The sequence below is a fragment of the Manis javanica genome, chromosome X, assembly GCF_040802235.1.
Source record: "Manis javanica isolate MJ-LG chromosome X, MJ_LKY, whole genome shotgun sequence".
Classification (NCBI taxonomy): domain Eukaryota; kingdom Metazoa; phylum Chordata; class Mammalia; order Pholidota; family Manidae; genus Manis; species Manis javanica.
Genome location: NC_133174.1, coordinates 28,294,344 through 28,312,303, shown reverse-complemented (window position 1 = coordinate 28,312,303; position 17,960 = coordinate 28,294,344). Strand labels below are relative to the sequence as shown.

Here is a 17,960-nt window from a genome sequence, read left to right as displayed (position 1 = left end):
ATCTAGAATTTAAGGCAAAAATAGAGACATCATTTCTCCCTCTAGTAGTTTCCTAATCTTATTGAGGAGTAAAAACAACTCAGAAAACCACAAAGGAATGCATACTTGATTTGGAAATAACCACTAAGGAAAAGTTATGAGGGCTATATTCAGTGCCCTGTGAGTCAGGAAATGAAAAAATTGCTATGGAAAACAATTAATGGTGGTAACCAAAGGGTCAAATAAGTGTTACCCTGGTTCCAACTCAAAAACCTCCTGTTACTCAATTCCAGAAACCCAAAGATTTCATTCACCATCCAGCTGTTTGACCCTGACAAACTCAGCACTCTCATCCATTGAATAGAGTTCTTGCCTGCTGATCTGCTAGTCTTGCCTCACACTACCTCAATGCCTTAGACATGGAGAACACTCCAGCCCACTGATTAAAAAATGGGAGAAATGAAATGATCGACAACATTTTATAAAACACACTAATTGGAAATAAAATTCCTAATTATTTCAACAAATTGAGTAAGAAATAAGCTCCTATCTTTTATCTCCTATTTTATCTGTGGATAAGTTCACTGATACTGTTTTTATCTTAGAACTGATAGGAAATGTATTTTAAAATAGGTGTTTTCAAAGGCTTAAAGATAATCATGTATATGAGAAATAAGATGTATACTATGTAAAATAAAAACATGACCAATACACAAAATTTAAGAAAATATAAATGAAATGTGAAATGAAATTGCATACAAGTGAACAAAATATATATTACAACATGAAATACCAATAAATTCAATTCCTCTCCTAAAAATCAAATTTCAGTCTTGCTCAAGAGACTCCTCAAGAGACTCATTTCAGACCCAAAGACATACACAGATTAAAAGTAAAGGGAAGGAAAAAGATAGTTCATGCAAGTAATAGGAAGAAAAAGCAGGAGTTGCAGTACTTATATCAGATGAAATAGATTTCAAAACAAAGAAAGTAACAAGAGACAAAGAAGAGCATTATGTAATGATAAAAGGGCAAGAAAAAAAGACAGGATATAAGTATTATAAATGTCTATGCACTCAACACAGAAGCACATAAATATGTAAATCAAATACTAACAGAAATAAAGGGGGAAATAGATTGCAAAACACTGATTTTAGGAGAATTTAATACACCACTTACATCAACAGACAGATCAACCAGACAGAAAGCAAATAAGAAAACAAAGAAGGCACTGAACAATACTTTAGACCAGATGGGCTTAACAGATATCAACAGAAAATTCCACCCAAAAGCTGGATACACATTCTTCTCAAGTGTACAAGGAATGTCTTCCAGAACAGATCACCAACTAGGCCACAAAAAGAGCCTCAATAAATTCAAGAAGATTGAAATTGTATCAAGCAGCTTCTCAGACCACAATGGTATGAAACTAGAAATAAATTACACAAAGAAAACAAAAAGAGCCTACAAATACATGGGGGTTGAACAACATGCTTCTAAATAATCAACAGATCAAGAAACAAATTAAAACAAGAATCAAGCAATACATAGAGACAAATGAAAACAAAAACTCAACAGCCCAAAATCTATGGGAGGCATTAAAAGCAGTTCTAATAAGAGAGTACATAGCAATAGAGGCCTACCTCAAGAAACAAGAACAATCCCAAATGAACAGCCTAAACTCACAATTAAAGAAATTAGAAAAAGAAGAACAAATGAAGCCCAAAGTTAGTAGAAGAAGTGACATAATAAAGATCAGAGTAGAAATAAATAAAATAGAGAAGAATAAAACAATAGAAAAAAATCAATGAAACCAGGAGCTGGCTCTTTGAGAAAATAAAATAGATAAACCCCTAGCCAGAACTATCAAGAAAAAAAGAGAATGTACACATATAAATGAATCAGAAACAAAAAAGGAATAATCACAACATATACCACAGAAATACAAAGAATTATTAGAGAATACTATGAAAAATTATATGGCAATAAATTAGACTACATTGAATAAACAAGTTCCTAGAAAAATACAACTTTCCAAGGCTGACCCAGGAAGAAACTGAAAATATGAACAGACCAATACCTGCAATCAAATTGGTAATCATAAAACTCCCCAAAAGCAAAATTCCAGGCCCAGATGGTCACAGCTGAATTTACCAAACATTTAAAGAAGAGCTAATACCCATCCTCCTTAAAGTATTCCAAAAAGTAGAAGAGGAGGAAATACTTCCAGACTCATTCTATGTAGCCAGCATCACTCTAATACCAAAACCAGGCAAAAACCCCACCCAAAAGAAAATTACAGACCAATGTCCCTGATGAACTTAGATGCAAAAATACTCAACAAAATATTAGCAAACTGAATTCAAAAATGCATCATAAAGATCATCCATCATGACAAACTGGGATTTATTCCAGGGATGCAAGGATGGTACAATATCAATCAATATCATACACCACATAAATAAAAGGAAGGATAAAAACCACATGATCATCTCCATAGATGCTAAAAAGCATTCAACAAAATTCAACACCCATTCATGATAAAACTCTCAACAAAATGCGTATACCAGTTATGTACCTCAATAATAAAGGATATACATGATAAACCCACAGCCAACTTCATACCTAATAGTGAAAAGCTAAAAGCTTTTCCTCTAAGACGGGGAACAAGACGAGGATGCCCACTATGACCACTTTTATACAACATAGTACTGGACGTCCTACCCATGGCAATCAGACAACACAGAGATAAAAGGCATCCAAATTGGTAAAGAAAAAGTTAAACTGTCACTGTTTGCAGATGACATGATATTGTAGAAAAAAAGCCCTAAAGAATCCACTCCAAAAGTACTACAACTAATATCTGAATTCAGCAAAGTTGCAGGATACAAAATTAATACACAGAAAACTGTTGCATTCCTATATACTAATGATGAACTAGCAGAAAGAGAAATCAGGAAAACAACTCCATTTACAATTGCATCAGAAAGAATAAAATACACAGGAATAAACCTAACCAAGGAGGTGAAAAATCTGTACTCTGAAAACTATAAGACACCCATGAAAGAAATTAAAGAAGACACCAATAAATGAAAATCTATCATGTGCTCATGGATAGGAAGAATTATATTGTCCAAATGGCCATCCTGGCCAAAGCAATTATGAATTCAATATAATTCCTATCAAAAACCAATAGCAATTTTCAATGAACTAAATAAAACAAACAGTTCTAAAATTCATATGGAACCACAAAAGACTGTGAATAGCCAAAGCAATCCTGAGAAAGAATAAAGCTGGGATGATTATGCTCCCTGACTTTGAGCTCTACTAGAGAGCCACAGTAATAAAAACAATCTGGTGCTGGCACAAGAAAAGACCTATAGATCAATGGAACAGAATAGAGAGCCCTGATAAAAACCCACACATACATGGCCAATTAATGTACAACAAAGGAGCCATGGATATACAGTGGGGAAATGACGGCCTCTTCACCACTGGTGTTGGCAAAACTGGACAGCTACATGTAAGAGAATGAAACTGGGTTATTGTCTACCTCTATACACAAAAATAAACTTGAAATGGATCAAAGACCTGAACATAAGTCATGAAACCATAAAACTCTTAGAAGAAAACATAGGGAAAAATCTCTTGAATATAAACATGAGCAACTTTTTCATGAATGCATCTCCTTGAGCAAGGGAAACTAAAGCAAAAATGAACAAGTGGGAATACATCAAACTAAAAAGCTTCTGTACAGCAAAGGACACCATCAGCAGAACAAAAAGATAACCTACAGTATGGGAGAATGGAAATGACTCATCTGATAAGAGGTTAACATCCAAAATATATAAATAACTCATACATATCAATACCCCAAAAACAAATAACCCTATTAAAAAACGGACGGAGGACCTGAACAGACATTTCTCCAGAGAAGAAATACAACTGGCCAATAGGCACATGAAAAGATGTCAGCAGGGAAATGCAAATCAAAACCACAGTGAGATATCACCTCACACCAGTTAGAATGGCCACTATCCAAAGGACAAGAAATAACAAGTGTTCGTAAGGATGTGGAGAAATGGGAATCCTTTTACTCTGTTTGTGGCCATGTATATTGGTACAACTGCTGTGGTAAGTAGTATGGAGGTTCCTCAAAAAACTAAAAACAGAAATACCATTTGACCCAGTAATTCCACTGCTGGGAATTTACCTGAAGAAAACAAAACCCATGATTTGAAAAGATATTTGCACCTCTATGTTTATCACTGCATTATTTGCAATAGACAAGATATGGAAGCAAGCTAAGTATCCATCAATACATGAATGGATAATGAAGAAGTGGTACATATACACAATGGAATATTATTCTGCCATAAAAAGAAAAGAAATCCTACCATTTGCAACACCATGGATGCCTCTAGAGGGTATTATGCTCAGTGAAATAACCCAGGTGGACAAAGACAAATACCATATGATTTCATTTATATGTGGAATATAAAAACAAAGCAAAACAGAAGGAAAAAATAGCAGTAGACTCACAGACACTGAGAAGAGACATTACCAAGTAGGAGAGGTAGAGGCAGGTGTGCGGGGAGGTGTGGAGGATAAACAGGCACAATAATTCACAATTACAATATAAGTTGGTCACAAGGATGATAATACAGCATGGAGAATATAGTCAATGATTCTGTAACATCTTTCTACATTGATAGATAGTAACCACATTAGGGGAATGAGGATTTAATAATACGGGTAACTGTTGAACCTTTGTGTTGTACATTTGACACAAAAATAAGATTGTATATCAATGATACTTAAAAAAATTATTAGTGACCATGATTTAACATATAAACTTCCAGATGTAACCAGACAATCTCAGTACAGGAGCCAAGTGCCAGATGTTTAACGGTAGAAAATTTATCATTCTAATTATAAAAAGATACAATAAAATTGTTATAATTTAAAAATACCAGAAAGGAAGTGGAAATATAAATAGCCATGCTGGCTAGCTTCTCTAAAAGCAAGCAATCCAGTAGTATAAGCCAGATGTTGCAATGCCTTTCTGATCTAGCCTTGGGAGCCACACACCATCATACCTGTACATCCATATAACCACATAAGCATGGTATCTCAGGGGTTATGAATCAGCCCTATTTGATGTGGGAGGGGACTATCCAAGCGCATGGACACCAGTGGGTAAGAAACATTGGGCGCCATTTTTGAGAATGGCTACCACAAAATTCTAGTAGTAAAAACTTCTTAAAACTATTTTAAGAACATACAGCAAATAATCTAAACCTTTGTATACACGATCAAATAGAATAATAGGTGAAGGATACATTGAAATATCAACAACAAACATAGGGAAAAAGTACTTACTTGGACAAAAAGTAATGGAAACAGTACACTCTTCAAGAGGTGACAGAATCCCACTCAGTGCACTAAACTGGAATATGCCATTTTTGAAAAGTTTGCTAGTTACACTAATATCCACAGTCCACAGCACACTTCGTTTGGAAGTATTATGTAAGACAAGATCCTGTTACACAAAAAATAAATTTATAAAAATTATAATAGGCAATATAAAATTTAGTTTATATTATCATACTCACTTGATGGGCCTATGCACAAATTCAAATGATTGAAAGTGGTAATCATAGATAAAATGACTTAAGTGATGTTAGGCAAACAAATGGGTATGCAAATATGTTCAGAGCCTATTAACAACTATAAAAAGTACACTAAGGATAGAGACACAAGTAAAGTAAAAATATCAAAATAGCTATGCTAGCTAGCAAGGATGCAGAGTAACAAGAACCTTCATTCATGTTTATGAAAATGAAAAACAGTCACTTTGGAAGACAGTTTGGCAGTTTTTTATAATGCTAAACCTATACCTGCCATATATGACCCAGTAGTCCCATTCATAAGTATTTACTTCAGTGAATTTAAGATATATGTTCACACAAAAATCTGTATGTGATAATGTATATAGTAGCTTTGTCATAATCACCAAACACTGGAGGAAAAAACAAGATTTCCTTCAACTAATGACTGGATAAAAAAAACTCTGGTACATCTATACAATGGAATAAAATTTAGTGATAAGTGAACCATTAATTCATACAAAAACATAAATGATTATTAAATATATTCTGCTAAGTGAAAGATGTCAGACCTAAATGACTACATATTACATAATTAAATGATCTCTAATTCTAGAAATGCAAAATTATGTGGATAAAAAAATCTGTGATTGCCAATTACTGGTAGAAGGAGGAGTTTAGTGCAAAGGTGTTACACAGAAAATTTTTAGGGGATAAAACTTCTGTAATGTACTTAAGTGGTAGATAAATTATTCATCTACTTCTCAAAACCCATAGAACTGTACACTGTGAAGAGTGAACTTAGATGTTTATAAATTAAGAAACAATCACCCAAGATGTTGGGGATCCCAGGATAGATCACAGACTATGACAAACTGTACTAAAAATGTATGAAACAATCTCATGGAGGTTAGTGGGCATGGGGAGGAGTAGCCTAAGTAACTTTGGAAAACTGTTTTAACTAGAAACTATGAGCCTAACAACAAAAAGTTATTCTTGATAAACACTATACTCTAGTTGACAAATAAGTTGGCAATTCTCACAGGCTCAGGTTAAAAATCCTGAAACTTCTTTACTAGTACACTGGGGTTTAAAAATAACCAAATAAATTGTCAATGAGAGCCAGGTTTTCATTGTCAGAAAAAGGAATTAAAAATGAGTGAGGAAGGAAGACTGGAATGAATATTGTGCTGCTAGATCAGAATCAGAGGTATCAGTTTGCATTCATGTTTAGAGAGATACAGATAAACTACAGATAATTTGTGTATCCATGGGTTAGTATACATATAAATATTTCCTGATTCTATTTGACAAAAGGTCCTAGAATATGTGACACCCCAGTAGCTGCTAGCAAACCTAGTGCACAAATACTGGTTTCTAAATACCATTCTCCCATGTTGCTTCTGGAGTTGGTACAAATAAAGTAAAAGATAAGCTTAGACCATTCTATAATACCATAAAGTAAGAGAATGCATAAAAATCATAATGATGGGAGTATGTCAAAGGGCCAGTCTAAAAGCACTCCTGATGGCCAAATCTGGAACAATTTTACCAACAAAATAAATAATGTGACATTGAATTATAACTGAAAGTAAAAAACAAATATATGTGAGCGCATATGATATATTAAGTAAATAAATAGAGGGACGGAGGGAATAATCTTTCTTACATTCAGAAAATTTCCAAATTATATATGTGAATTCCCCCTCCAGAAGGTGGAGCTTGACCCTCCTACCCCTTGAGTGTGGGCTGAAATTGATTGTTTACAACCAATATAGAAATATGGAAAGGGAAAAATAGTTTCTCCAACTTTTCGAACCTTCCTAGCATATATCACCAGTGATAAGTCATGTTATTATCATTAACTCCCCATGATGAGACAAAAAGGACATTCATCTTTGTGACATTCTTCCTCAAATTCCATAGGAAGTAAGAACTCAGTCAGTCTAGTGAGGGGGAAAACATTAGACAAACAAAAATTAAAGAACATGCTTAAAAAAAAAGTCAGACCAGTACTCTTGAAAATTTACAAGGTCATAAAAAATTAGCAAGATTGAGACCCTGTCACATATCAGAGGAGGGTAAACATGGTACCCTGGATTAGACCATGGGACAGGAAAAGGACGTTAGTGAAAACCTGGTGAAGTCCAAATAGAGTCTGTTGTTTAGTCAATAATATTGTACTAATGTAAATTTCTTAGTTTTGAAAAATGTTCTGTGGTTGCATAAGGCACTAACATTAAGGAACAGTGTATGAATAGCATACAGAAATTCTCTGCATTGTCTTTGCAATGTTCTGGTAATTCTTGAAACTATGTACATAACTTGTGTGCAGACTCATCTTTCCAGTGCAACATACTATTAAAACAATGCCTACAACCATTTTTTTTTACTAATTTTAATCTGCAAAAACTTGAAGAGTGTAGAAGGATCCATACAGTTGTCACTGCAACAAATTAATGTACTTCATTTCTTTCAAAAGAATGATTGATTTGAAATATTTAGGATAAAAATTAGTCAGTTTTAGTCCCAATGTCTCTAAGTACTTCAACATTCAGTTTTAATAAGTGTGTTCTCTATAATAAAGTTCATTTGTACCTTATAAAGAAAACACCTTTTAAAACAGAAGGTGGGCATAACATCATACTAACTATTTTATTAGCTCATTTTTCTCATTCTGAAATTGAGGAAATGGTATGAGACCTCTAATATTATCCACTTTCCATTTCCTATCCTAAGAATAGAAATGATATAATCACCTACAGGGAAATATTGTTTAGTTTGTTTAGTGTATGTAGTATGGTACTATTTTTCTTTACAATTTTATCAAAAGATACATGTACACAGCTTACATAAGTAGTTCAAAAATGCTTATAAAAAACAGTTGTCCCACTCAGGTCTTTCTCATCAATAGTTCACCTTCCCAGAGCAATGGATTTTTAGCCCATCCTGATTAGCACTTTCTCTAACAGTGATAGCCTTATTCTACATGTGACACTGATATGCTTTACGGTTTTTTTGTTGCTTCCAAATTACTGCAAACTTAGTAGTTTAAAGCAACACCAATTTATTATATTACAATCTTATAGGTTAGAAGTTCAACATGGATATCATGGCACTAAGGTCAAGCGGTAAGAAGAAACTGTGATGTTTTATAGAGGCTTTAGGGAAAAAAGAATGTTTCCTTGCCACAATCCTAGTTTCTAGAAGTCAGACACATTCTTTGGCTGGTGGCCTCCTTCCACCATTTTCAAATCTGAAGCATGGCATCTCTCTGCCCTTCTGTCATCACAGTCTCTTATCACCACAGTCAGGGAAGCTTCTCTGTGTTTAACCTCTTGTCACTAGACGGGGACCATTTAGATAATCTAGGATAATTTGCCTTGCTCAGGCTCCTTAATCTTAATCACATTACACACCAGCAAAGACTCTTGTGCAATATGAGGTAGTACATTCACAAATCTTGGGCATCAGGAATTGGACAACTTTGGGTCATTACTCTGACTACCAAATTATTTAATGATTTGTCATACTCAGATATCATCGCTATTGCCCTCTGGCAAAAACAAGATTTAGCTCATTTACACTAATCTCCACTCCTCCTCTCTCCCCATTCCCAATTTTGGATATTTATATTATTTTAATTTTTCCATTAGTCACCTGATAACTTAAGGAATGCATTAGACCTCTAATTCTTTTTCTGTCAACTTAAGACAATTCCCTTTAATTATCCACTCTGTAACATGAGTTTCATTCTTTTCTTCTACCATCCTCAGTCCTTTTGTCACTTTAACTTTCATATACACATTATACACATCATACATATATCATTTCACATATAATGTGGTATATATGACATTTTAATTTTCCTCCATAAACACATTAAGATTTCCCTATATGTTTCATTATGACTCTGTAAATATCATTCACGGCAATTCCAAGTAGTATATTAGAGTCACATTTCCTTCTTTGTGGGGCCAATGTGACCCCTTTCACCAACTAAGAGAGAAGGCACTTATTATCTGTATCATTCTGAATAAAATTGAATAAACTGAATTTATTCAATTAACTTGAATACACTGAAGAAAATTCAGACCAATTGAATAAAATTTCACTGATATAAAGTAATCTCACATTTATGAAGGAATTATTTTCTCTGGAATTGAATCCAATCCAGTTCACTGAAGTTCCTTTTTAGATGTAAAAGGTCTTTTGCATCCTTGAAGTTCTATTAGAGTTAAAAGTCTTATTGACATTTTATGCTTGAAATGGTCGTGTTTTAATTTCAATGGGATCCTTTATTGTTCTCTAACTATAATTTCATATAGCACTCTGCTTCCATTTTAAGGATGAATGTTAAATATTTTCTCCATATAAGTTTTCTTCAAAGCAATAGAGGTTCAAAAATAGTTGCAGGAAAAGCAATATAAAAGACAATCAGGGTGCACTACAAATACAAATTTCTACAATATATGCAAGAGTTTTCCTTCTTATGTATATCTCTCTTTTTTTTCTTTCTAGAGGGATTCATAATTATGGAGGAAGAGATATCTAAGTGAGAGAAAAGAGCTGATTATCAGAGAAATCACTTTATTGTACACCTGGACTATTCCAATTTTTATTATTGTTTCTCACCACACTTCCTACTTATATGCAATAAATTTTGATCATAGTTTCCATTTGTATAAGCAGAGAGGGATATTTAATTCCATTTAAAGTATTGTAATAGTTCTATTAAACATACACATATATAAAACAAATGGCTTTATAAGTATTTATATACTTTGACAATTACTTTTGAGAAATATTAGGTGTGTGCATGTTTATAACAAATTCTTTAAAACTGAAAGTACCCTTACAATACATACTTCAAAATAATCAACTCAGTAAACTAAAAAACACAATTTAAAAAAATTTGTAAATGGCATCAATTCTCTATACATACCTCAGTTTTTGTGACCTTGTTTTTAGGATCCAGAGTATGTAATGGGACTTCAAATATAAAATCAGTGCTGGATAATCGCAATGGTGCTTGCAATACTATGAGTGGAAAATAAGTATACTGATAAAATATTAATAGATATAAGTCTATAGGTAATTCTTACTATACTTTTCAACATAATACAATTAAAAGTATATTTTTTCCATTTATCTTTATATTCCATCCAGAAAACAAAATCACACCGTAAACATTTCTAGAATATCTTGGTTTATCACATCTATAAAATTTTAATTTTGTATTTTAATAGTAATTAACTATAACTAAAATAGAATAATTACATGTGAGATGATAAAAGAACATAAAATACACTAAATATTGAACTGAGAAAAAAGGTAAACACAGTTAAAATGATCTCCGTATTAGTGTTTGACCAATGTATAAGTACAGAAGTGAAAGAAATACAGAAGTAAAAATTATGGGAATAAAGTAAAAATATATGAGTGGCATATCATATAACATTTCATACATGAAATTAGAAAGCCATAGGAGGTAAATGACTAGTCTATGAAGGACTAGAAATGGCATTACCTATAAAAATACATTAGAGAAGTAAAAATCTTCTGGAAATCTGCTGGAAAATCTTATATTCTTTGGCAGATTTGTTTTTTAGTGAAATTTTAGATTCATAGAAAAACTGAGCAGAAGGTAGAGATTTCCCATATACTCCCTGCCCTCACACAGGCATAGGCTTCTCCATTATGAATATCTCTCACCACAGTGGTGTATTTGTTATAACTGATAAACCAACAATGATACATCATTATAACCCAAGGTTCATTGTTTACATTAGGGATCACTCATGGTATTTTACATTCTATAGTTCTAAACAAATGTGTAACATGTATAGTATGTAAAATAGCATGTGAGAGAGGAGCCAAGATGGTGGCATGAGTAGTTCAGTGGAAATCTCCTCCCAAAAACAAATATATTTTTGAAAATACAACAAATACAACTATTCCTAAAAGAGACACCAGTGGATACAGTACAACAGCCAGGCTACATTTACATCTGCAAGAACTCAGCATCACATGAAGGGGTAAGATACAAGCAACGGCCCGGCGGGACCCGAGCACAGCCCTACCCCAGCCTCCCGGCAGGAAGAAAGGAGTCGGACCGGGGAGGGAGTGAAAGCCCAGGACTGCTAAACAAACAACTCTAGTAATCCACACGGGGAGTGCAGACACACGGTGCATGGTGTGCTGGATACTAGAGAAATGGAAAAACAAAACCTATGAGCGGGTCCCTGCAACCGGCGCCCCTGGGACAAAAGAAAAGCTAGTGCTTTTGGCAAGTCTTAAAGGGACAGGGACCTCACAGCTGGATAAAGTCATCCTGGCACACTCAGCCCAGCACCTGGGAATCCCGGGGAACTCTAGGTGACCTAACCACCTGGGTGGCATCGCAGCTCTGAAACCCCTCATGGTGACAAGCAGCCTGCCAGTCGTTCCGCCAACTGGCATGGACCCCGACACACTGGCCCAGTAGTGGGAGAGCAGCCACGTACACCGGTGGCGGTGGTGCCAGAGGGGCCCGGGAGAGGCCCGAGCGAGCCAGCAGTAGCAGCACCAGAGGGGGCCGGGAGCAGCCCACATGAACCAGTGGTGACAGCGGCGCCAGAGGGGCCCAGGAGCAGTCTGTGGGAGCCAGTGGCAGTGGCAGAAGAGTGGCCCAGAAGTAGCCGCGCCACCAGCAGCCACCCAAAATCTCAGGCCGACGCACAGCTGCCCAGGCCAGACACAAAGGCTGCCGTCAGCACACAGTTGCCTGGCAGGGGTGCTGCTTTGGCAGGAGAGCACACCTGGCACACCTGCCAAAACCCGAAGGGCTCTGCACTACTCTGACGGAGACCCTGCCCACAGTAGCTTAGGGGATTAACCCGGAGGCTGCTCCAGGAGTGTGGGTAACGGACACAGGCAATGGAGAAGAGTAAGGTGACCAGCAAGCAGGAAAGGACTTTGGTTTCCCAGCTGACACACGTACTACCTGCCTACAGCAACCTTTATCACCATGAAAAGGCAGAAGTATTTGGTCCAGTCCATAATTACCCAGACAACCAACAAGAGAGGGCCTGGGGAGATAGATTTAACCTATCTCCCTGAAAAATAAATGAAAATAAACGTCATAAACATGCTGATGGATCTTCAGAGAAATATGCAACAGCTAAAGGAGCAAGTACAGAGAGAGAATACAGAAATAAAACAATCTTTGGAAGGACTTAAAAGCAGACTGGATGAGGTGCAAGAGGCCTTTAATGGAATAGATATATCAGAGAACAGGAGCACAGAGAAGCTGATGCAGAGAGAGATAAAAGGATCTCCAGGAATGAAAGAATATTAAGAGAACTCTGTGACCAATCCAAACAGAACAATATTCACATTAAAAAGGTACCAGAAGAAGAAAAGAGAGAAAAAGGGATAGAAAGAGTCTTTGAAAAATAATAGCTGAAAACTTCCCCAAACTGGGGGAGGAAATAGTCTCTCAGACAATGGAGGTGTACAGAACTCCCAGCATAAAGGACCCAAGGAGGACAACACCAAGACATATAATAATTAAAATGGAAAAGATAAAAGACAAGGACAGAGTATTAAAGGCAGCCAGAGAGAGAAAAAAGGTCACCTACAAAGGAAAACCCATCAGGCTATCATCAGAGTTCTCAACAGAAACCTTACAGGCCAGAAGAGAATGGCATGATATATTTAATGTAATGAAACAGAAGGGCCTTGAACCAAGAATACTGTACCCAGCACAATTATCATTTAAATATGAAGGAGGGATTAAACAATTCCCAGACAAGCAAAAGTTGAGGGAACTTGTCTCCCATAAACCACCTCTGAAGGGTATTTTACAGGGACTGCTCCATAAGGAAGCACTCCTAAGGCTAAATAGATGCCACCAGAGAAAATAAAATCACAACAAGGAAAGCAGACCAACCAAATACTAACTAAAGGCAAAAAGATAAAATCGACTACTCACAAAAGGAGTCAAAGGAAACACAAAAGAACACAGAAAAAAACACCTAACACATAAAGATTGGAAAAGGAGAAATAAGAAGGGAGGGAAAGAATCATCACACTGTGCTTACAATAGCTTAATAAGTGAGTTAAGTTAGACAGTTTGATAGTAAAGAAACTAACCTTGAACCTTTGGTAACCACAAATCTAAAGCCTGCAGTTGTAATAAGTACATATCTCTCAATAATCACCCTAAATGTAAATGGACCAAATTCACCAATCAAAAGACAAAGAGTAACAGAATGAATAAAAAAGCAAGACCCATCTATATGCTGCTTACAAGAGACTCACCTCAAACCTAAATACATACACAAACTAAAAGTCAAGGGATAGAAAAAGATATTTCATGCAAACAATATGAAGAAAAAAGCAGGTGTAGCACTACTATCAGAAAAAATAGACTTCAAAACAAAGAAAGTAACAAGAGATAAAGAAGGACATTACATAATGATAAAGGGGTCAGCCCAGTAAGAGGATATAACCAGTATAAATATATATATGCACCCAATACAGGAGCACCAACATATGTGAAACAAATACTAACAGAATTAAAGTAGGAAATAGAATGCAATGCATTTGTTCTAGGAGACTTCAACAGACCACTGACTCCAAAGGACAGATCCACCAGACAGAAAACAAGTAAGGACACAGAGGCACTGAACAACACACTAGAACAGATGGACTTAATAGATATCTACAGAACCCTACACCCAAAAGCAGCATGATACACATTCTTCTCAAGTGCACATGGAATATTTTCCAGAATAGATCACATACTAGGCCACAAAAAGAGCCTCAGCAAATTCAAAAAGATTGAAATCCTACCAACCAATTTCTCGGACCACAAAGGGATAAAACTAGAAATAAATTGTACAAAGAAAACAGAAAGGCTCAAAAACAATGGAGGCTTAACAACATGCTTCTAAATAACCAATGGATCAATGACCAAATTAAAACAGAGACCAAGCAATATATGGAGACAAATGACACCAAGAGCATAAAGCCCCAACTTCTGTGGGATGCAGCAAAGACACTTCTAAGAGGAACATACAGAGCAACCCAGGCGTATCTAAAGAAGGAAGAACATTCCCAAATGAATAATTTAATGTCACAATTATTGAAACTGGAAAAAGAAGAACAAATGAGGCCCAAAGTCAGCAGAAGGAGGGACATAATAAAGATCAGAGAAGAAATAAATAAAATTGAGAACAATAAAATAATGGAAAAAAATCAATGAAACCAAGAGCTGGTTCTTTGAAAAAATAAACAAAATAGATAAGCCTGTGGCCAGACTTATTAAGAGAAAAAGAGAATCTACACACATCAACAGAATCAGAAATGAGAAAGGAAAAATCACAACGGACCCCACAGAAATACAACAAATTATCAGAGAACACTATGAAAATCTATATGCTAACAAGCTGTAAAACCTAGAAGAAATGGACAACTTCCTAGAAAAATACAACCTTCCAAGACTGACCCAGAAAGAAACAGAAAATCTAAACAGGCCAATTACCAGCCAAGAAACTGAAGCGGTATTCGAAAAACTACCCAAGAACAAAATCCTTGGGCCAGATGGATTCACCTTGGAATTTTATCAGACATATAAGGAAGACATAATATCCATTCTCCTTAAAGTTTTCCAAAAAATAGAAGAGGAGGGAATACTTGCAAACTCATTCTATGAAGCCAGCATCACTCTAATACCAAAACCAGGAAAAGACCCCACCAAAAAAGAAAATTACAGACTAATATCCCTGATGAACATAGATGCAAAAATACTCAACAAAATATTAGCAAACCGAATTCAAAAATACATCAAGAGGATCATACACCATGATCAAGTGGGATTCATCTCAGGGATGCAAGGATTGTACAACATTCAAAAATTGATAAACATCATTCACCACATCAACAAAAAGAAGGACAGAAACTACATGATCATTTCCATAGATGCTGAAAAAGCATTGGACAAAATTCAACATCCATTCATGATAAAAACCCTCAACAAAATGATCATAGAGGGCAAGTACCTCAACATAATAAAGGCCATATATGACAAACCCACAGCCAACATCATACTTAACAGAGAGAAGCTGAAAGCTTTTCCTCTAAGATCGGGAATAACACAGGGATGCCCACTCTCCCCACTGTTATTCAATATAGTACTGGAGGTCCTAGCCACGGCAATCAGACAAAACAAAGAAATACAAGGAAACCAGATTGGTAAAGAAGAAGTCAAACTGTCACTATTTGCAGATGACATGCTATAGTACATAAAAAACCTTAAAGACTCCATTCCAAAACTACTAGAACTAATATCTGAATTCAGCAAAGTTTCAGGATACAAAATTAGTAGACAGAAATCTGTTGCTTTCCTATACACTAATGATGAATTAACAGAAAGAGAAATCAGGAAAACAATTCCATTCACAATTACATCAAAAAGAATAAAATACCTAGGAATAAACCTAACCAAGGAAGTGAAAGACCTATACCCTGAAAACTACAAGACACTCTTAAGAGAAATTAAAGAGGACACTAACAAATGGAAATTCATCCCATGCTCTTGGCTAGTAAGAATTAATATCATCAAAATGGCCATCCTGCCTAAAGCAATCTACAGATTCAATGCAATGCCTATCAAAATACCAACAACATTCTTCAACAAACTGAATAGTTTTAAAATTCATATGGAACCACAAAAGACCCCAAATAGCCAAAGCAATCCTGAAAAAGAAGAATAAAGGGTGGGGGATCTCACTCCCCAACTTCAAGCTCTACTACAAAGCCACAGTAATCAAGACAATTTGGTACTGGCACAAGAACAGACCAATGGACCAGTGGAACAGAATAGAGACTCCAGACATTAACCCAAATATATATGGTCAATTAATATAAGATAAAGGAGCCATGGACATACAATGGGGAAATGACAGCCTCTTCAACAGTTGATATTAGCAAAACTGGACAGCTACATGTAAGAGAATGAAACTGGATCATTTTCTAACCCCATACACAAAAGTAAATTTGAAATGGATTGAAGACCTGATTGTAAGTCATGAAACCATAAAACCCTTAGAAAAAAACATAGGCAAAAATCTCTTGGCTATAAACATGAGTGACTTCTTCATGAACAAATCTCCCCGGGCAAGGGAAATAAAAGCAAAAATGAATAAGTGGGACTATATCAAGCTGAAAACCTTCTGTACAGCAAAGGACACCACCAATAGAACAAAATGGCATCCTACAGTATGGTAGAATATATTCATAAATGAAGGTTCCGATAAAGGGTTGACATCCAAAATATATAAAGAGCTCACACACCTCAACAAACAAAGAAACAAAAAAATCCAATTAAAAAATGGGCACAGGATCTGAACAGACACTTCTCCAAAGTAGAAATTCAGATGGCCAACAGACACATGAAAAGATGCTCCACATTGCTAATCATCAGAAAAATGCAAATTGAAACCACAATGCGGTATCACCTCACACCAGTAAGGATCACCACCATCCAAAAGACAAACAACAACAAATGTTGGCCAGGTTGTGGAGAAATGGTAACCCTTCTACACTGCTGGTGGGAATGTACACTAGTTCAACCACTGTGGAAAGCAGTATGGAGGTTCCTCAAAAAGCTCAAAATAGAAATACCTTTTGACCCAGAAATTCCACTTCTAGGAATTTACCCTAAGAATGCAGCAGCCCAGTTTGAAAAAGACAGATGCACCCCTATGGTTATTGCAGCACTATTCACAATAGCCAAGAAATGGAAGCAACCTAAGTGTCCATCAGTAGATGAATGGATAAAGAAGATGTAGTACATATACACAATGGAATATTATTCAGCCATAAGAAAAAAACAAATCCTACCATTTGCAACAACATAGATGCAGCTAGAGGGTATTATGCTCAGTGAAATAAGCCAGGCAGAGAAAGACAAGTACCAAATGATTTCACTCATCTGTGGAGTATAAGAACAAAGAAAAAACTGAAGGAACAAAGCAGCAGCAGAAACACAGAACCCAAGAATGGACTAACAGTTACCAAAGGGAAAGGGACTGGAAAGGAAGGGATAAGCGGGGGCAGGGAAAGAAAGGGGACATTACAAATTGCATGTATAATGTGGGGGGGGGGCATGGGGAAGGCTGTACAACAAAGAGAAGTAGTGATTCTGCAGCATCATACTACGCTGTACTATGCTAGACAGTGACTCTAATGGGGTTTGTCGGGGGAGACTTGGTGATGGGGGGAGTCAGTCTGGTAAACATAATGTTCCTCATGTAACTGTAGATTAATTATACCCAAAAAAAATAGCATGTATTCACCATCATAGTAATAGTACAGTCCCTAAAA

At 35.8% G+C, this 17,960-nt stretch overlaps 1 protein-coding gene across 1 annotated transcript in view; it reads right to left on the bottom strand.

Moving 5' to 3' along the window:
- Positions 1 to 17,960, bottom strand: part of CFAP47 (cilia and flagella associated protein 47) — a 489,967-nt gene that overhangs the window by 373,663 nt on the left and 98,344 nt on the right. Inside the window, exons 24-25 of the mRNA XM_073227718.1 lie at positions 10,534 to 10,628; positions 5,362 to 5,521 (exon numbers count right to left, since the gene is read on the bottom strand). Coding sequence (XP_073083819.1) covers positions 5,362 to 5,521; positions 10,534 to 10,628 — 255 coding nt within the window. The remainder of the gene's footprint in view (positions 1 to 5,361; positions 5,522 to 10,533; positions 10,629 to 17,960) is intronic.